The sequence below is a fragment of the Jatropha curcas genome, chromosome 11 (assembly GCF_041381405.1).
Source record: "Jatropha curcas cultivar XTBG-Jc1 chromosome 11, XTBG_Jcur_1.0, whole genome shotgun sequence".
In the NCBI taxonomy this organism is placed as follows: Eukaryota; Viridiplantae; Streptophyta; class Magnoliopsida; order Malpighiales; family Euphorbiaceae; genus Jatropha; species Jatropha curcas.
This window is the reverse complement of record NC_143161.1, coordinates 10,057,292-10,080,294: the sequence shown is the minus strand read 5'-3', so window position 1 is coordinate 10,080,294 and position 23,003 is coordinate 10,057,292. Positions and strand designations below refer to the sequence as shown.

At 32.2% G+C, this 23,003-nt stretch overlaps 1 protein-coding gene across 1 annotated transcript; it reads right to left on the bottom strand.

Annotated features, from left to right (window-relative positions):
• Window positions 1-15,632: 15,632 nt before the first annotated feature.
• LOC149492544 (uncharacterized) lies at window positions 15,633-18,551 on the bottom strand. Its single transcript, XM_089716464.1, has 3 exons — window positions 18,486-18,551; window positions 16,346-16,540; window positions 15,633-16,226 (listed from the first exon to the last, which is right to left on the bottom strand). Exons 1-3 carry the CDS (start codon window positions 18,549-18,551, stop codon window positions 15,633-15,635), a joined length of 855 nt encoding a protein of 284 aa, XP_089572590.1.
• Window positions 18,552-23,003: the final 4,452 nt, after the last annotated feature.

The following is a 23,003-nucleotide window of genomic DNA, read 5'->3' as shown; positions in this document are numbered from 1 at the left end:
ATCAATTATTGAACTTAAAAAAATTTGTGAACCAAATATTGGTGGTAAATTTTTTCATATAAGATGTGCATGCCATGTTTTAAATTTATGTGTACAAGATGGTTTGAAAATTCTTGATTCTTTTATTTCTCCAATTAAAAAAGCTATTTCATATTTATGGACACATTCCCAAGTGATGAAAAGTTGGGCTAAATTTTGTAAAGAAAATAATAAAAGACCAAAACGTTTTCCAAGGGATGTCCCAACTCGTTGGAATTCAACATATGAATTATTAAACGAGTCTTTTTCTTATAAAGAATTATTATGTTTTTTTGTTACTAATAATATTGAGGATATTAATTTATATCCACAAAATTGGGAGATTTGTGCAAAAATTTTAGATATTTTAAAAATTTTTAATGATGCTACCTATAAATTTAGTGGAGTTTATTATCCCACATCTAATTTATTTTTACCTATGTGTATTAATATTGTTACTGCACTACAAGAATTTCAAAATGATGATTTATTAAAAGATTGTATTTTTTCAATGAAAAAAAAATGGTTATCTTATTTTAAAAATATACCACCTCTTTATCTTGTTGCTATTGTATTTGATCCTAGATGTAGAATGGATATTTTATGTGATTATTTGACTATTTATTATGACGTATTAAATCTTGATGTAGAAGATAATGTTAATATAAATGTATCAGTGCATTAAGTTAAACAAAATATTATGCAATTATATAATGAATTTGTTCAAGTTTCTAGTTCATCTACTTCTATTTCTACTTATTTTCAATCTAATATTCCACAATTTTCAACACAAAGGGTAAGTGGTGTTGATGTTGCTCAACAAGTTTTATTGCAAAGACAAAAAAGAACAAGGGAATCCAGTTCTATTTCTGAATTTGACAATTATCTAACAACTTCTTTTGAGTTTGGTGATAATTATGCAGATGCAGATTTTCCAATTTTAGATTGGTGGAGTCGTCACGCAAATACTTTTCCAATTCTTTCTTTACTTGCAAAACAAATTTTAGCAGCTCCGGTCTCCACTGTTGCGGTTGAACAAGCTTTTAGTCAAGGAGGTAACATACTTGATGAAACACGATATCGTATGACACCCGATTCATTAGAAGCACAAGCGTGCGTGGATGATTGGACCAAAGCTGAACTAAGAGCCCAAGAAAATCCAAAAGAAAATGAAGATTTATTTGATTTATACGATGGGTCCTCAACGGGAACATCAACCGGTGGTGCAAATAGCGATTAAGGTAAAAAGAGGTGAAATTGATATAAGGTAAGTAAGAACTACGTGGGCTTTGATTCCTCTAAACCCCAAGAGGATACGTAGGCAACTTAATTTTTTTTAAAACAAAAAAAAAATTAAGTTCAAGCCCATTTTTTTTTTTAATTTTGTTCAAACTTAAAAAAAAAATTTCAGTTCAAAATTTTTTTTAAAAAAATCATTATGTTCAACACTCAACAATTCAAGTCTTTAAAAAAATAAATTTAATTGAAGTATTTTTTAATTTTTTAGGTGTATTTTTTAATTTTTTATGTTCAAACAATTTTTTTTTAAACCGATCTTCAAAATTTAAAATTTTTTAGGTGTATTTTTAAATTTTTCATGTTCAAATAATTTTTTTTTTAACCGGTCTTCATATTTTAAAATTTTTTAACTGTATTTTTTAATTTTTTATGTTCACATAAAATTTTTTTTAAACCGGTATCCAAAATTTAAAATTTAAAATTATGCGATTCGCCGGAAAACCAATCGGAACCGTCGGTTTTGTAATCGGATCGGAACCGGAACCGAACGGTTCGGAACCGGAACCGGAACCGGACCATTTCGGTTCGGTTCCGGTTCCAGCTTTTCTAGAACCGGAACCGCCGGTTCCGGAACCGTGGCCATGCCTGGCTCAAGGCATACTTTTCTAAGTTGCCACTAGGACCAATCAATTAACTGCAGACACGTGTTTATAGCTAATGGGTTGTGAGCTCCATTGCCAACGAAAGAGTGAGTATCATTTTGAGACAGAGAGAGTATCATTGTTCGGTCTTTCCACCTAAAAAGTGAGCTATCCATCTAAAATGTGTATCTAATTAACTGCAAAAAGCTCACTTTTTGAACCGAATGACCTAATATTGAGAAAGAAGTGTAAGTTAAGGATATTATAATTGTTTCTCAAAAGTAAATGAATTTAAGTATTAATTGAAATATAATTTAAGCACTTCATTATATTTTAGCCTACTAACAAATACCTATTCTTTAAGGTTGACGTGATCAATGGAATTAGACCAAGGGACTTTTGTCATTTACAAGATTTAGTAATGTGTTTGGATGGCTTGTATTTAGGCATGGGTTCTAAATTGGAATTGAACCAAATCGAATTAGTTAAAATTATAACCAAACTATATTTTTAACAGTTTAAGATTCGAAATCGCAACTGAAATTGAATGTTTATGGTTCTATTTTGATTTTTTATATTTTAAAATCAAATTAGTGATTCTAATTTAAAATCATTAAAAGGGAAAAAGAAGAGCTTTCAAAAAATAATTTCGATTTTCACCAGTAAATATAGCAATAATATCATTTTTGTTAACATAAATCTAACTTATCAACTGTGAGAAAAGATGAAAAGAAAAATATTGTTCCTCATTTTGAATGTTCTTAATTTAATTTTTTATACTTCACAATATATATTGTTTACATACAAATTACACTATAATTATTTATAATTTAATTTTTTTTAATTCTGAAATAAAATAAAAGGCATTTTTGGCTTTATAATGGTCAAAAACTGATAATTTGATGGGTGATTTTTAGAGTAAAAATTTTATTTTGTAAAATTTAGAAACTAAAGCCTATCTATTTTTTCCGCTTCCTTTTTCAATTTAAACTCACAGAAACCAAACACTACCATGTTACTTATTATTGATTTTTTTATTACTTATGCATGTTAGAAAACTAAAACGAGCTTAAAAAGAAAACTTAAAAAAAAATTATTTATTTTCAATTTTAAATTGAAATTGAATATTTTCAATTTTAAATTGAATATTTTTTTCTCTTTCAATTATTTCTTGATGAAGATGGAGGAGTTAAAATCTTCACATTCTTGAATTAAATTTTAGTTTTTCTCTTTCTATTATTTCTTATTCATGTAGAATCCAACATAGCATATCAATTGATTACATTTTAACTATTTATGACACGTCAACGTCATTGTAATTCATGTACGAGTTTAAAATTAGTAATAAGTGAAATAGCTACAAAAAATAAAGAGGACAAAAGGTCTATTACAAATTTAAGGAGCACAAATAGTTATTTAGTAGAAGTTCAGAGAGAAAAATTATTCATTCAGCCAATTACAAATATACTTCAGTGTTTGAAAAAATAAAAAATTATCGCAAAAAGTTTCTAAAATTTTTTGAAGTTTACTTTCTTCAAAATTAAAAATAAAAATTGGTCGTTACTCTCGACATCCTTTTACTATCATTGTTTTTTAAGGTAGCTCTACAAAAAAAAAAAAAATATGTTGAATAATTTAATTTAACAAAAAGTATTTATATTTGACCTAGGTTTGAAAAATCATAATATATAAATATTAAAAATCAAATAATTTACTAAATCTTAAACATCTCAAATTTGATCATAATACTGAAATATCTCGAATTTTTATTTTCGAAACTTTTAAATTTAATTTAAATTAAAAATTGAAAATTTTGACCGTGTGGGCTGTAAATGTAATACAGTCTCAATTCGAGCCAAAATTTTTGAATTGGGCCCAAGCCCAAAAACAGATTACCCGGAATTTTCGTTGAAATAAAATGGAACTCTAGTTATTAATCGATTAACCTAAAATCAAATATCATTATTATTAATATTTTTATTATTATTGAGTAAATGGAGAAAATGTTATGAACTTAACTAAAACATTCAAAATAAATCGAACTGGACCCAAAAATCAATTTAATTTGTCGAAAACCACACGAATAATCTGAAAACCGAGTGAAAAACTCAAAAACCAAACAAAATGAGATCATATCCCTAAATCGGACCAAACCGGTTCGAATCGAACCGGAAGGGCCTAGAAGCCCACGTTTCTTTCTTTTCTTTTTCTTCTTTTCCTTCTTCTTCTTCCTCTCGCGCGACAGCCCCTCCTCCTTCTCCCTTCTCATTCCCGGCCACCTTTCAGCAAGAATGAGGTGGCGATCGGTTCCTTTGGCGATACTAGACACGGTTCCAGCCTTCCCTCGCTCCGATCGGACTTCCAGTGGCGCAGATATGAACCCCCCTCTTCTTCTTAGCGACGCAGCAGCAACTCCGGTGAGATCGAGCAATTCCGGCGACATCAGTGCAAGGGGTAGGCATCGATCGAGTCGCCTTTACCCTGTAAGTGTTTTCCCTCGGCTAATTTCAACTATAAAGCTTGAGTGGTGAAATCACCATTAACGGCGACACCAAGCAACTGTCGGGTCCGATCCAGCCAACTAGGGGACTGATCTCGCTCAACTGACGCCAGAATCGGACTCCTGGCAGAAAAACGAGTCAAATGGTGTAAAGAGTGCTCAGTTTCGAGCAAGTTCAATTTCCCGGCCACGGCGGCGACAGCAGCTGCCCGGCGAGACTCCGGCGAGGACTTCAAGAGGCAGAATGATCTCCTCTTCACGCGGATCACGGAAATAAAATCCTATTTTCGATCGGTACATTGTAAGGCCTAATTGCTCATTTTCAATATAAAGTTCAAAACTCGAATTAATTAATTAATTAATTAACTATAAGATTAATCGAATTAGTAAAAATTGGAGTTTTATGAATTTAAATACGGATAATTGAGATATATGAACATTGAGATATATGAACAACGTATATAGAATCGGACTTCTAGTTAAATGACAATAAAGACTTTGACAGAAAGTAGAAATGCTTAAATTTCAAGTTATCGATCAAATTAATACTTAAATATTGTTAATTATGATTAATTAAATTATCAAAAGGGAATTAACAATTAAAGTACATTGGTGGTATAGGTCAATTATATTGTAATGTGTGAATTGAATGAACGAATGAATGATTGATGGTTATGGCGGACGGGATCGGTTAATGTGAATTGTCCGATGGATGGGTTGTGTGTAGACAGGCAGAAAAATATAAAATCTGGTAGTACAATTTATAGAGAAAATGCTGCTGAATTTTCGGCGAAACACTAAGAATTAAATTAGTTAAATCCTTAATAGGTTTTATGACAAAAATTATTATCGTTATTAATCTTATATTATCAATCATATTATTGTTAGAAAAATTATTATTATTATTATTATTATTAAAATGAGTATTCTTATTAGTATTATTATAAAATAGTATTTAACGAATAACTAAACGTTTTATATAAAGGTAATAAATCAGAATAAATATATAAATAAGAAAACTCAATATATATATATATATATATATATATATATATATATATATATATATATATATATATATATATATAGTTAATTTAATAAGTGAATTAAATGACTGGTAACCAAAACTAATAAACGAATGTAAAATATAAGTTTTTGAATTAAAATTCTTACTTAGAATTTTCTTGTTTATTTTAGAGGTTTAGAAAATTCCGAAAAGGTAATAAATCAAAATAAATATATAAATAAGAAAACTCAATATATATATATATATATATATATATATATATATATATATATATATATATATATATATATATATATATATATAGTTAATTTAATAAGTGAATTAAATGACTGGTAACCAAAACTAATAAACGAATGTGAAATATAAGTTTTCGAATTAAAATTTTTACTTAGAATTTAGAATTTTCTTGTTTATTTTAGAGGTTTACAAAATTCCGAAATGCGAGGACAAAGGTTGGAAGCATGCAATTATAAAGACGGTCCTTTTAGAAGACAATAAAGAACTGTGAGTAGTGTTAGATAACTAGTATCATCCGCCTGCATTCATGCATTCACGGCTAAATGTTATCATGCATTATTATGTTGAATTGTCATATTGTGTTGCGCCATTTGTTGATATTATAAATTGTTTGATTAATTGTGTTGTGATATTGTTGGAAAAACAATTAGAGGACTGGTTGTGTGAGGATTAGACCGGTCAGCTAGAATGGGGGATTGGCTCCCTGGTGCACATGTGAGTGGATGAGCCATGTGGGAGGACGGCTCATCGGGGGTTTCGACGACGCCACTGACTAATTTCCACGTGATATGATTATACGAAGGTGATAATAATTGTGATTGCTGTTGTATTCCCATTTGTGTGACAAACTGCATGATCATATAACTAATCGAGTGACCAGATTAAAATATTTAAGCATTTGAGTAATTGTGTGTGGTGAGATTTTATAGAAGAGCATTCAAAACTAAATCTATTGTTAGATTATATATATATATATATATATATATATATATATATAATTAACTTACTTAGATTGGGTCTATAAGTTCACACATAATTTAAATTAATAATAAAAAAATATTAATGTGAGAATAATATTTAAAAAATTTATGTTTTCATCGATTTGGTTTATAGAGGTTTAATCCTAATTTTTTTGGATATGGAGAAGGGAGATAACCCAAAGGAGAACCTATATAGCATAGTTAAACATGCGCATTCTTTGTTGCTATTATAATTATATTTTGTAAATTAATTTACAAAATAATAGAATAAAAATTGTTGAGGGTATCAACATATTAAATTAAATATGATTAATATTTAAGTCCATAAATCTTTCGCGACTTTTGCTTTCTATTGAACCGGATTCGAACAAGAATCTTCCTATTAGTTGCCATTTTTTATTTTTTAGAAGTAATGGCTACCTCTTGTTCTTCTCGACATGTATAGAAGCCGTTCGGCATCAAATAGTCTTAAAAAGAATCCTTTTACAGTTTTGGAGTGGTTCTTCTGGAACTTCTTACAGGGAGGAAACCTGTTGATCACACTATGCCACGTGGACAGCAGAGTCTTGTAACTTGGGTGAGTTCCTTTCTGCCTCGTTTCTTCAATAGTAAAATCTCTCTATTATTTTTCATATATTAGACATAAAACTTGCTTTTTCTCGGTTAGCTTCTCCAAGACTGAGTGAGGACAAAGTTAAACAATGTGTAAATCCAAAGTTGAAGGGAGAGTATCCTCGTAAAGGAGTGGGCCAAGGTATCATCTCCTCCTTATAAGCATATGCATTAATTTCATTTTGTTCTTTCTCTCTTTTATTTAATCGGCTACTAATATTGTAATTATTAAGTCCTAAGTGATAAGATAAGGATTAGCCGTTTCTATAGCTAAGTATTACAGGTTGTAAGTTATCATATTGTAACTGCTCTCTCTATTTAAAGTATTGTACAGTAGCAACTGAAATACATTGGGAAAAACCTTAATTCATCTGTTATCTTTTATGGTATCAGAGCCGTAAAAATCTACGGTTTTTTTTTTCTTATACATTTCTAATCATCCAAGATTAGCTCTCTATTTTTTTTTTCCCTTTTATCTTTTCCTTCGACTCTATTGCTAGATTTCATGGCTTCATCATCGAATGTTCCAAATATTACCCACTCTTCTGGCCGTACCTTGATTTCATTCAATTCTTCTCAGTTTCCTTTAAAGTTAACGTCCCAAAATTATCCTTCCTAGCGTGCTCAGGTGGTTCCTGTCCTTAGGGGTTATGGTTTCCTTGGGTATGTTGAGCGAACGATTTCTCCTCCTCCTTCGGTTATACAGAAAGATGGGAAGGAGGTACCGAATTCTAATTATGAGTTCTGGGTGTGTCAAGATCAATTGATTTTGGCTGCCATTATAGGTGCTACAAGTTTTTCTGCTATGCATGTGGTTAATTCAGCCGATAACTCTGCTGATGCCTGGGATCGGATTCAAAGTTCCTTTGCAAACAAATCTGCGACTAGAATCATCTCTCTTCGTGAAAAATTATCTAATTTTAAAAGGGAATCCAAGTCAGTTTCTGAGTATTTGCAGATGGTTAAAGCTGTCTCTGATGATTTATCTCTTTGTGGCAGTCCAGTATCTGCTATTGATTTAGTTATTTATGTGCTCAACGGAATTGGACCTGAGTTTAAGGAAATAGCAGCGGCTGTGCGTGCTCGTGTTTCTATAATCTCGTTTGAAGAATTAGAAGACAAGCTTCTTGCACATGAGTTGTATCTCAAACGCACTGATCCAACTTTTGAAGTGGTGCCAGTTACTGCAAATTTTGTTCGGAAAGGATCTTCTTTTCGAAAGAATGATGCTTCTGTTGATAAGTCCAACTTCCCTCTTGACTCTCAAGGTCGACAGATGAACAATTATGGTCGGTCGAAGATTACTTGCCAGATTTGTGATCGACCTGGTCACTCAGCAAAACAATGCTTTAAGGCAAAGAATTTTTTCAAGAACAATTTTCCTCAACCACGGGCAAATTCAGTTACTTCTTCTGCTTCTCCTGACAACAGCTGGGTTCTTGATACTGGGGCAACTCATCATGTCACCAATGATTTACAGAATCTCTCACTTCATGCTCCATATGATGGCCTTGATGAGCTTCATTTGACTGATGGATCAGGTTTGTGTATTACACATGTTGGTTCACAGCGTCTTTCTTTTCCTTCAAAGACATGCTCTCTTACTAATGTGTTGTGTGTTCCTAAAACTAGAGAGAATCTCATATCTGTCTCTGAGTTTTGTTTACAGAATAATGTGTCCATTGAATTTTTCTTTGATTGTTTTCTTGTGAAGGATCTGGTCACGGGGGAGATCATAACAAAAGGGCGAATTAAGGATTCCTTGTATCGTCTGTCGTCTTTGTCTACAGACCAATTGGCTTCTAGTCCTCAAGCTTGTGTTAGTGTTCGTGCATCTTCGTTGTTTTGGCATAATCGTCTTGGTCATCCTTCCAAGAAAATCTCAAGTTATATTTTGTCTAAATTCAGTTTGCCTGTTTCTCTTAGTGAAAGCTTTAATTGTGATTCTTGTCAATGTAATAAGAGTCATAGACTCGCGTTTGGGACGTCGTCTTTAAAAAGTTCTCGTCCTTTAGAGTTATTATATTCAGACTTGTGGGGTCCTGCTCCTGTTGAATCTGTTGATGGGTTCAAATATTATGTTATTTTTGTTGACCATTTTACGAAATATATTTGGTTGTTTCCTTTAAAATTCAAGTCTGATGTTTCTACAATCTTTCTCGTGTTTCAAAAGCTTGTTGTGAATAAGTTTTCCACTAAAATTGTGTCTGTTTATACTGATGGGGGAGGTGAATATACTGCTTTAGGATCAATTTTTCGAAATAATGGTATTTCTCATCTTCTAACACCACCTCACACTCCTCAACATAATGGGGCAGCGGAACGTCGGCATAGACATTTGGTTGAAACTGGGCTTACTCTTCTTCATTCAGCCTCTTTGCCAAAAACATACTGGTCTTATGCTTTTAAAACTGCAGCATATTTAAATAACAGACTCCCAACTCCAATTCTTGGTTATTTGTCGCCTTATTATAGGCTTCTTGGTCAACATCCAAATTATAATAGTTTGAGGGTTTTTGGTTGTTTATGCTACCCGTGTCTTCGACCTTATGCTAAAAATAAATTTTATATAAAGTCTAAACCATGTATCTTCTTGGGATACTCTTCCAACCAGAGTGCTTATCTTTGTTATGATTATAATAGTGGTAGACTTTATGTTTCTAGACATGTGCAGTTTTGTGAAATGATTTTTCCAGGTCAAGATAAACTGGAGAATGCTACAGCCCCTGTCGATTCTTAGTATGATCTTTCTGTTATCAATTCTGCTCCTCCTGTACAGGCGGTTCCGTTTTACTCTTCTAATAGTGACACTTCTTCTGCTGACTTGTTATCTTCTGGTTTAGCTGTCACTCCTTCTCCAAATAACGTAGCTGCTTCACTTTCTGTTCCAGTCGAAGTAGCTGTTCCAGAGTCTAAGTTAATCGAGTCTGATCCTGTCCCATTGCAAGTTGTATCAGATTCTGTTTCTGTTTCCAATCCTATTGCGCGAATGCACCCTATGAGAACTAGATCCCAAAATAATATTTTCAAGCCTAAACGTCTTAATCTAGTCACTAAATATCCTTTACCTACTGCTATTGAACCAACATGTGTTTCGCAAGCTTTAAATCATAATGAGTGGCGTGCTGCTATGTCTGATGAATATAATGCATTAATCTCTAATGGAACTTGGTTATTAGTGCCTCCTGACAAGAATCAAAATTTGGTGGGTTGCAAATGGATCTTTCGGTTGAAAAAGAATCCAGATGGGAGTATTGCAAAGTATAAAGCGCGCTTGGTTGCAAAGGGTTACAGTCAGAGACCGGGGGTGGATTTTGAAGAAACATTTAGTCCTGTTTTAAAGCCAGCAACAATTCGGGTTATTCTTACACTTGCAGTGACAAAAAGGTGGGACATCAGACAATAAGATGTTAATAACGCATTTCTTCATGGGCCTTTACAGGAAGATGTTTATATGAGACAGCCACCCGGATTTGTTGATAATTCTAAGCCAAATCATGTTTGTAAATTGGTGAAGGCCTTGTATGGCCTTCGACAAGCTCCACGAGCTTGGTATCAGGCTTTACGAAAGTGTGTTTTGGATTTTGGGTTTATTCAATCCAAATGTGATCATTCTTTGTTTTTGTATTGTAACGATGGTGTAGTTTGCTATTTCTTAGTCTATGTTGATGATTTACTTCTCACAGGAAATAGTCCAAGCTTTATTCGGTTATTCGAGAAAGAACTTGCTTCTAAGTTTTCACTTAAGGAGCCACAGCCCTTACATTTCTTTTTGGGGATTGATATCCATCGGTGCAAAGATGGACTTTTCTTATCACAACATCATTATATTACTCGGCTTTTACTTACAGCGAAAATGGATGGTTCAAGGCCGGTTAGAACACCTATTGCCACGACAGCTATATTGGTTAAAAATGATGATGATAAGTTCATTGTTGATGGTACAGGTTTTCGGAAATTGGTGGGAGCTTTGCAGTATTTGACTTGGACACGCCCGGATATTTGTTAGTCAGTCAATAAATTATCCCAGTTTATGGAGAAACCCACTGCTAAACATTGGGAGGCCCTCAAACGTCTGATGAGATATTTGAAGTCTACAATTGATCATGGGATTCTTGTGTCTCCTCACACTTCTTTGCAATTTCATGCCTTTTCGGATGCCGATTGGGCAGGTGATCCGATTGATAGAATGTCTACAACTGGATTTGTTTTGTATTTGGGATCTGTACCTATTTCTTGGTCTTCTAGGAAGCAAAAATCAGTAGCACGGTCATCAACCGAAGCTGAATATAGACCAGTGGCATCGGCAACATCAGAAATGGTTTGGGTACAATCATTGTTGGTTGAGTTGGGTTGTTCGAATAGCTCTATTTCTTGTCCAGTATTATATTGTGATAATGTTTCAGCCACATATGCTTGTCACAATCCGGTTTATCATTCCAAGATGAAGCACATCGAGATTGATATACACTTTGTGCGTGATTTGGTTCAAAAAGGCAAGATTCGAATTGCTCATGTTTCTTCTAAGGACCAATTGGCAGATTTGTTGACAAAAGCATTGCCAAGGTCCATATTTGCGACAAATCGATACAAGATTGGTGTTCGTTGTGGAACCTCAATCTTGCGGGGGAGTATTAAGTCCTAAGTGATAAGATAAGGATTAGCCGTTTCTATAGCTAAGTATTACAGGTTGTAAGTTATCATATTGTAACTGCTCTCTCTATTTAAAGTGTTGTACAGTAGCAACTGAAATACATTGGGGAAAACCTTAATTCATCTGTTATCTTTTAGTAATCACTTTGCTTTTTGGCAGTTGGCAGCTGTTGCTGCATTATGCGTGCAATATGAGGTTGAGTTCTGACCAAATATGAGCATTGGTGTTAAGGCACTTCGACCACTTCTGAAGCCTCCGGCTCATGCCCCAGTTGCTGCTACTTCTCTAGAGACCTAAAGCGAATTTAACTATACTACAGAGGAGTATATAGTACTTTACCCTATACCCTTAATGAATTTAACTATACTACAGAGGATTATATAGTACTTTACCCTATTCTAATTGATAAACTAAATACATACAATATATTTGACAGTAAGAAAACAGAGTTTTTTTTTTTTTTACTTAAAATAATTTATAAATAGCACTTGCCATGTATAAAACAGAAAAAGAAAAAAGAAAAACCTTTCTTCTAATCATTTATATATAACATCCAATATATAACATAAAAAGACAAATAACAAGCTTCAAGCTTGAAGGTGTGAAATAAAGAGAAGAATTTGAGAATTTGTATTCTCAATGATGATATATACAAACATCAGCAGAAAGTTATATATAGAGCCTGTATAGGAAGCTAATATAGAAAGAAAACAAATTACATTAATTTAGGCTATAATTTACAATCAGATTAGAGAATTAAAATATTTCTATCCTACAATTGCTCATTGACAGCTCACGTTGATACAGATTTGTTGAGGTAAGGAATAGAATAGAATTTGGAGCTGAAGATAATCATTAACAGCCCCCCTCAAGCTGTGTCGTAAGAGACCAAAGACCCAACTTGTTGCAATGAGCTTCAAATAATGGATAACCCAAAGGTTTTGTCGTCACATAAGCAACTTGATCAGTGCTTTTTAGAAAACGAACTTGAATTAAACCACGTTTCACTTGATCTCTGATTAGTGGTAATTGATTTCAACATGTTTTGTGTGAGCATGGAACACCGGATTAGAGCTGAGATAAATAGCACTTACATTGTCACACCAAAGTTGTGCTGGTGATTTTAAGGGAAACCCAAGTTCTTGTAGCAGTGTCGTTAGCCACATGACTTCAGCCGTTGTGTTTGCTAGAGCTTTGTACTCACTTTCAGTACTTGATCTTGCTACAGTAGGTTGTTTTTTTGAGGACCAAGATACTAAGTTTGTTCCCAAATAAATGAGATAACCACCTATAGAACGACGATCATCTGGGCATCCTGCCCAATCACTATCAGAGTAGCAGTGTAAAACAAAGGAAGATTCACGTTGTAGTAACAAACCATGACTAGATGTCTGTCGTAAATAATGTAAAAGACGTTTACAAGCTTGCCAATGCTCTATTGTTGCACAATGCATGAATTGAGCAAGTTTGTTAACATTGAAAGCGATGTCCGAACGAGTTAAGGTAACATATTGCAATGCTCCAACAATTTGTCTATACTCATTACTCGAAGAGAGAAGTGTGCCCATGGTTTTACTCAAACTTGGAGTTTGAGCCATTGGTGTACGGCACCCCTTGCATGCTTGCATATTTGTAGCTTGTAAAATGTCCTCAATATATTTATGTTGAGAAAGCAGTAATCCTTTGGCATGGCGTTGGATTTCAATCCCCAAAAAATAATGTATATCGCCAAGATCACGAACAGGAAATTCTTGTTGCAATTTATACACAAACCATTGAATTAGTTGTGATTGATTTCCTGTAACAAGTATATCATCCACATAAACAAGAACAAATAATTTCTTAGTACCATTAGAATAAATAAAGAGGGAATGATCTGAACGAGAAAGCTGAAATTTAAGAGTTTCAAGAAATGCTGTGAGCCGTTCAAACCAAGCTCGAGGAGCTTGTTTGAGGCCATATAATGACTTTTGAAGCTTGCAAACATAATCTGGATTTTGCTTGTCAATAAATCCAATTGGTTGTTCCATAAATAGCTCCTTATCCAAAAATCCATGAAGAAAAGCATTAGATATATCAAGTTGACGTGTTTCCCAATTTTGTGATGCTGCAATAGATAATACAGTTCGTACAGTTATAAATTTAACCACTGGTGAGAAGGTTTCTGAATAATCGATACCGAACTGTTGAGTAAATCCCTTGGCCACTAATCGTGCTTTGAAACGCTCAACTGAACCATCAGACTTACGCTTGATGCGATAAATCCATTTATTTTTAATGATGTTGGCATTAGAAGGCCGTGGCACTAATACCCATGTCTGATTTTTTTGTAAGGCAGTGACTTCTTCCTGCATAGCATCTTTCCAAACCTGATATTTATTAGCATGAGTAAAACAAGTGGGTTACTGATTGGGCATGGAAGTGACTATGTAGGAAATTTTTTTTGGTTTAGGATTGGGCCGAAGGACCATATGATGGGTGCGGATGAGTTTGGATCGATCTATGGATTCTGGTGTAGATACAAGAAGTTGTAAACCAGGAGAATTAGATTTTGGAGATTCAGTGAGAGAAGATAAAGACGGCATAGAAATAGGTGGAAGAGATTTTAATGAGGTAGAAGTATTTAAATTAAGCAGAGAAGATAAAGAAACAGAGTTTGAGTTTTGAAGGTTACCTAATTCTGATGAAAGAGCCAAATCTGGAGAAGTTTGACATGTTACAGTTAACCAATTTTGTTCAGCCTTGTTTTCATTAGAATGAGTAGCACGGCTAGCATAGGGAAAAACGTTAGAGTGAAATCGGACGCTTTGCTAAATAAATCCAACTTGTACTAGCATCTAAACATCTATATGCAGAATGATAAGGACTTTGACCCAAATATATGCATTCATGAGTGCGATAAGAAAATTTGTGAGAATTATATGGTCTTAACAGTGGAAAAACGGAGCAGCCAAATGGTTGGAAGGCCAAATAGTTTGGATCTTTTGCATATAATAAAGAATATGGAGAATTTTTGTTAAGAACATCAGAGGGTAAAACATTGATTAACATTGCACTTTGTTCTAAAGCATAATTCCAATATTTCAAAGGTAGACTGGCATGAGCAAGCAATGTTAAACTCATATCAACAAGATGTCGAATTTTTCGTTCTGCCGTACCATTTTGTTCATGAGTGTACGGGCAGGCAATTCGATGTTGAATACCATGTTTTTAAAATACTGATGAAGACGTTGATACTCTCCACCCCAATCTGAATGAAAAGCAAGAATTTTCTTTTTAAATTGTCAAAAAATTAACTGTTCAAACTGCTTAAAAATATCAAACACTTCACTTTTTGCTTTCATAAAATAAATCCATGTAAATCTAGTGAAATCATCAACAAAAATAACAAAATAATGATGACCTAAGCTAGACTGAACAGGGGTAGGACCCCAAACATCTGAAAAAATAATTTCAAAAGGACAAACACTTTTGTGTTCCTTGGAAGCAAGAGGAACACGACTCAATTTTCCAAGACGACAGTTAGCACATGGACTAAGAACAGAACTAGAGCTTGAAATTTTATTTTGCTTTACTAAAGAAAATATTTTCCTGCACGTTTGGGTGTCCCAGCCGACTATGCCACTCATCCAGAGAAGGTGCAACATTTGCAAGATACACAAAAGGCTTAGAGAATTGAGGTTGACGAAACTTGTAGACTCCATCTTCACTTGGACCTTTCATCAGAATTTTCTTGTTGGTTTGGTCCTTTATAAGAAAATAATGTGGCCAAAATTCAAAAAACACAGAATTGTCAGTTGCAAATTTTTGAACAGAAAGGAGGTTTTTCTTAATCTCAGGAACACATAAAATTTTATTCATGCTAAATCGAAAAACCAGAAAAAGAAAGAACACTATTACCAGTATGGGAAATTGATAAACCTTGTCCATTACCAACAAAGAGCTAATCCGGGCCTATGTATTCATTGATTTGAGTCAAATGATTTGGATCAGGAACAATATGATAGTTGGCTGCTGTGTCAGGGAACCATGTCACTTGTGCAGGAGATGCAGAAGATTGAACAACTGCAACATTAGCTATTGGAGTGGTATTGCTGGCATTAACATATCCAGATTTATAATTTCCAGTATTTTGGTTCCGCTGATATCGGCGACGACAAATAAGAGCTGTGTGATTATGATAACCACAAATTTGACAAGGAAAAGTATTTTGCTGATTTCGATTTCTGTTATTGCCCTGATTATAATTAGCTCGATAAGCTGAACGAGATTGATGCTGAGAATGAGGAGTTAGGAGAAGAGGTGTTTGGGTTCTGAGAGTAAGATTGGCAACAGGCTCATGAGAATTATTTAAAAGAAGTTCATGGGCAACAAGGTGACCATGAAGTTCATAGAATGACATAGGTTCAAGTCTCAAATTAAGCGAAGTAATTATAGAGTGATATTCATACCCAATATTTCTATATATTATGGCATTAAATTCAGCAATTGATATTGGACGTCCTACTGCCTGAAGTTCATCAGCAAGGGACTTCGCCTTTTGAAGATAAGCAGAGACAGAAAGGTCAGCTTTTTAAGCTCTTGAAGAGAAATATGGAGCTGAAGTTGACGATTTTGCGAAACCGATCCAAAGGCATTAGCTAGGGCCTGCCATACAGCATAAGAAGATTTAAGTCCAATGATTAATGGATAAACTTCTTCGGAAAGAGAGGCAATAAGCCATGAGAGAAGAAGTTGATCTTTGTCAAACCATTTTTCATATGCAGGATTGGGTATAGGAGTGGCATCTGTAGAAGAAGTAGGTATAATTTGAGAAGGAGGTGGAATAGATCCATCAATGAAACCATTAAGCTTTTGAAAATTAAGAATGCGTGTAAACTGTGTTTTCCATGAGGTAATTCTTTTAAGTAAGCTTAATGGAAAAAGAAGAAGAAGAGGTGATAGAAGGCATGGAGGAGGATGATATTGGAACAAGGGCCATTGGCTCTGATACCATGTGAAATAAAGAAAAGAATTTGAGAATTTGTATTCACAATGATGATATATACAAACATTAGCAGAAAGCTATATATACAGCCTGTACAAGAAGCTAATATAGAAAGAAAACAAATTACATTAATTTAGACGATAATTTACAATCAGATTAGGTAACTAGAATATTTCTATTCTACAATTACTCCTTGACAGCTCACGTTGATACAGATTTGTTGAGGTAAGGAATAGAATAGAATTTGGAGCTGAAGATAATCATTAACAGAAGGCACTTGATCAAACGCTACACACCAATGAAGATTTGGTGCTCTTCTACAGCATTTAGTTCAATTTGAAGGGTTCCGGTTTGAGAAGGTTCATGTCTTTGTATTACACGATAGAGCCACTCAACGAAGCACTTAAAGAGATCAAAAAGCAAAACCTGCCATGGCGATATTACTACAACTACTGGGAACAGAAACCAGAAGTATTTGGGTGGTAAAATGACTGAAGCTATCAATAACACAGCCAATAAGAGATGAGAGAAACGTTTAAGTCTCACGTGGAGTTGGTGAGCAACGAAGAGTAACATAAAACAAATATAAAGAACTAGAACACCCATCACTATGATTGGAATATGCAAATTTTCCATGAGATTACCATTAGCTTGATCCGAAAGCAAAGAGGCTTGGGATCTTAGAAATACAAGAATGAGGTTTATTAATGGTGGGAAAATCAACCTATAATCTTTGCCGGATGACATTTTATGATATGTTTTAATTCTAAATTGCAAATGAACATTTATGGCGTATATATAGAGGAACAATGGTTCGTTAAACAGGAGGAAATTTCCATTTCATAGTTCATTTTGAGGAGCTGACAAGAGGCAAACGTACGTCGGTTCTGATGTGACCTTGATGACAAGAATGAGGTTTATCCGGTTACGAACCAGCAAAAATTCCCAGCCGCTAAAAAGGATTAGCCAACATTATGACGCCATATGTATAATGACTAGTGAGGAGGGAGAAGGAGCTCGCCCACGCGCAATTCCCATGAAAGAGTCGATTTGTTTTTTTATTTTTTATTTTCGAAAGGGTTCGAATTATATGGAATTGGAATCTGAAATTGAATTTGCTTCGCATGGATTTTCTCTAACCCTGCTGTGCAAAATGGGATGTGCCTTTGAAATGGATTTTCACTAACGTTCCTAAATTAAATACCATTCATTATACCCAACCAACAGAAAGACAAAAGTCAAAAAAAAACGGCAAGGAAATTTATCGATCGCTGCCCTCACAGCAAGAACTTCATTGTGGGGACCAGAATCAATAGGAAAAATTATATATTATAACATATGATGACATTACATGTGAATGTACTATTAAGCATTAGTTAGGATAATAATAATATTAGTTCATACAAAAAAAAATCTTACAAATAATGATATTACTTATAACTATATATAATTCATACAAAAAATTATAGGCGAATGTGACTATGTATATAACTATAATTAGATCCAATTTAAAACTATGTTGTTTTAACATAAGCACATGCTCTTATATAATTTTTTTTTTTTTTTTTTGACGTGAGCTCTTATATAATTATTGATCCATAATTTCATTTTCTTGTATATTTGTAATCAATAATAAAAAATTAATCATAGTTTAGCAATATATTTATTACTATAATAATTTTTGAAATAATTATTAATAAAAATAACACATTTATAATAAAATAAAATGATCATGAATAAATTTATAAATTAGCTCATTCATGAGCATTAACTCACTAAGTTATTGAACGAGTGTATTCACAAACTTACTAAACGAACTCGTTCCCAAGCTTCTTCACAAGCCTGTTCACGAACCTCATAAATGAGACAGTTCATGAGCCTTACTGAGCCGAATTACCCTATGCTTAAACTTGGTTTATCTATTTAAATAAGCCTAAAATTATGTTCAAGTTTGGCTCGTTTAGAAAACGAACTCAAATCAAGCTGAATCTCGAATATTTCATGAACAGTTTGGTTCATTTAGCCCTAACTAGCAACAACAAACTGAGAGGTCTCGAGTTTGAGTTCTGTCGGCCACAATTATTTTCACCAATTTGGTGAGCCAAGGGGACAACTATTTCTGTTGTATAGCTCGTAGCGTTATTTCGGCCTATAAAAGCCTCCAATGAAGGAAAAAGATAATTGAATTTAAAATATACTTTACTTTAAAATATAAATTAGTATTGAATTTAAAATATACACATTTAAAATATAATGATTGATAATTGAATTTATAGCGCTCACCTTAATTTTTAATTTCAAAATTTAATATTTATACTTTTTAAAATTTTATTGTAAAGTGCATAAAAGACATAATTAATTGCTTAAAAATATAACTTCAAAACTTAGTTTCATATCAGAATTAATTGTAATATATATGAACCATACTATAATTTTTTTTTTTAATATGTGTTAAGATCGTTTGTAGATTTTTTATAAAAACAATTATCTTAAAATGTCATTTATTGTGTTTAAGATAATTTCAAATACCCTACTATTTATATTAAAATCATATTTTAATCATCTACTTTCACTTGCAATCAATAGAAATATCTCATATTAATTTAGTGTTATATATATATATATATATATATATATGATCTTAGAAAAGTTCATTGCATTTTAGGGGGAAATTAAAAAGATCGTCTAAAAACTTAAAAAAAGAAAATTAAAAAAAGAAAGAAATATATGTAGTCATATGACTTGCCTAGCAAGTTAGCATGTCGAAATGGCATGCAAAGGGAGTTTCCGTATCTATCCAAAAGACAAAAAAAGATTTAATAAAATTTTTTAAAATGTAATTATATAACGAAAACATTAAATTAAGTTGAAAATTTCTTTGCTTTTTATAAGTTGAAATTTATTTATGAACAATTATACAAAAAGTTCTTTGATTTTATAAGTTATAATTTAAAGAGGAAGAACAAAGAAAAAGGAAAAAGAAAGTAGAACTTTGGCTTAATTGTTCTTCTATACGATCAAAAAATTGTTTTTTCTTTATTCTAAATTTTTTTTTTTAATTTTTGGGTTTCCGAAAATAAAGAGAAAATTTCAGTTGCAAAAAATTAGGAAACGAAAATTAAAAATCATTCATTATGATTAGATTTGAGTTTTCATTGGTTACTTTTAGTTTGAAATTCCATAAATCCTAGCTACCATTAAATAATAATAATAATAATAATTATTATTATTATTATTATTATTATTATTATTATTATTATTATTACACGCTAAAATTATTCTCTAAGTTAATTACTGGAACAGTTATTGAATTCAAATAATTGTTACGCTCTCAAGTTTTATAAGTAAATATTTGAATGGCTCTAATTAATTTAAATTTTTGAAGTAATAACAAGTTGGGCATAAAGAAAACCGACAAAATTAACGTGTTTGTCTCGTTTACAATCCTACGTCTAACCGTACTCCCATGGTCCCACCTTCACCAACAAGACAATTAATTTTTAATTATATGGCCTCAGAAGCGAAGATACAATGACCTTTGAAGTTGTAAAAGGAGATGTCTTGCATGGTTAGACAACCCTATGTCTAAACGTACTCCCACGGTCCCACCTTCAACCTCCACCAACAAGACAATTAATTTTTAATTATATGGCCTTGGAAGTGAAGATATAATGACCTTTGAAAGTGTAATCGGAGATGTCTTGCATGGTGAAAAGACTCCCTCTACTAAGAAATTTCCATTCCACTGTGCCCAACAATTCAAAGCACTAAAGACAGTGAGAAAAGGAGGATTACTGATTAATGAGGTTAATTAGGGTACAAAAACACCGACCGAACAGATTCATTTTGATTGGTTCAGCAGCCATTCAAGGAGGTTTCAGTTTGTCAATTTAATCAATTCGAACTAATTTTATTATTTGGTTCCAGTCAATTTCATATAATGCATGAGTTGGACTTAATCCAATTGATATTATAAAAATTGACAAAATTAACTAATTCAGTTCGAATCGATTCGGTTCATAAACTAATATCGGTTTGATTCTATTTTAGTTCAAACAAAGCCGATGGTTTGGTCACTGCCGAGGCCGTTAAGTTTTTAAAACATGTATAATATTATAAGTTTTATTAACTCCATGTGTCATACCGTCTCAGTTTTCTATTTCGGCCATAATATTGAGTCAGAAAAACGGCGGAAGGGTAAAGATGGACTTATAGCAAGGGAGAGAGGACATAAATTCTGTATTTTTAAATATTAAGAAAAAGACAGCGGTGACTTCTTTGTGCATGCTTTTTAGGTCCAAAGGAAGGATTCATTTGTAGTCGGTCTGGTCACTGAAGTTCACCTGATTTTTTAACAAAGTAAAAACAAATGAATAAGACAAGGCAGGAGTCTTTGACTCATCGGACAACCGGATAGGAAAAGAGAAACAAATTAATCAATTAAGGATTAAGTATCCGTTGATATAATTATTTATTTATACATTATGAAGTATTATATATATACTTTTAAAGTGAATATAATATTTTTTATTCTAACATATTATATAAATAAAAATATTAATTAAATTTTTTTTTAAATAAGTATAAATAAAATTATCATAAAAGCACCAAGTTGAAAATTGTACTAGTAACTTTTTGTGGTTAACGGAGTTTAAATAAAATAATATTTAAATCTGCTAGCAATCGATATGAAAAAACTTCAAATCCACGGAATCGGGGATTTTGGAAAACATAGTTATACATAGTTGCATTGTCTAAAGAAAATTAAGAAAGAAAAAACTAAATAGTGAATATGAGTGAAAATGTACAAGTTAATTAGACTGTGCTCGTTAATAGCTTTTTAAATAGCTTTTAACTTTTTGACTATCAAAATATTAAACGCGATTTTTTATAATGTTCGGTAACATAGTGTTTAAACTAATTTTTAGAGGTTAATGAAACATTTTATAAAAAATTAACACACAGAACTTTTAGCTTTTATACTCTGTTTGGATTAAGGTATTTTTTTGAAGGAATCAAAATAGCTGAGGAAAATAACTTTGGGAAGCAATTTTACCTTGTTTGGAAAGAAGGAAAACTAATGAAAAAACATTAATTTATTTTCCTCCATATCCACATAGACAGAATCTCTGTCTTTGGGAGAGAAAGTACGGCTGAATGTTGAAATGTCTCCAATTTTTACGTAGCTACCCAAATGTTCAAACTACTTATTGAAATTATATGATCATCAAAGTTCTCTAAAAGAATAAGTAAAGTTAAAATGGTAAAATATCAATATTAATAATTTTTCCTCTAAATTTTTACATTGTCCAAATAAAGAAATAAATTTATTTTCTTTTCTTCGTTATTTTTCTTCATTATCCAAATAAAAGAGTGGAAAATAACAATGAAAAGAAAATTCATAGTTATTTTCCTTCGCTATTTTGATTCCTTCATTGGTATTATTATTCCTCTTCTTTCCGATCAGCGTATTAAAGTTTTGTGAAAAGCTACAGTTAATAAGTTAAACACAACAAAAAAAATACTACCAGTTAACGGAATAGCTAATTTCGCCTAACACGCTGTTAGAGGAAAACACAAGTTGAAAGGAAAATAATTTGTTGAAATTAGTGATATGTGTTCTAAGCACGTGCCACCACGTGTTAGACGTGCAGATGAGTCGTCGCACTTCTTATTTTCACCGTCAGTCTTTGGTCACTTCTTCCTTTTTGGACCAAATGTCCGCCTTTCATAAGCTTTGGGTACTTCTTGTAACTACCGAAAACGTCGAAGTTTGGGGCCAATGTTTGAAATTGTGTGATTTTTAACGAAAAAAATTACAAATATACTTTGGTGTTTAAAAAATTAAAAAAGTTGATGCAAAAAGTTTCTAAAATTTGAATTTATCTGCCCCCATATTTAAAGATAAAATTAGTGATCATTCTCCACATCTTTTAATTATTATTATTTTTTTAATAATTATATAAAAATTAAGAAATTTATTGAATTTCAATTTAATAAAACGATAACTTTTTAAATCGTATATGTATTTATCACTGTATTATATATTTTGATAATAATTTTAAATAATATAATAAAAAAATATAAAATAATTTACTAAATTTTAAATACTGCAAATTTGAAGCATAATTTCATGAAAACAATAATAATATAAAAGTGGCATATTTATATTTTTATGAAATAAAAAATTATTTTAATAAAGTATTAAATTTGCACAAAAAGTTCATGGTTATAGCATAGTTAAACATGCATATATTTTATTATTATTATAATCATATTTTTTTAAAGCACTTTATAAAAGAATAGAATAAAAATTGTTGAGGATAT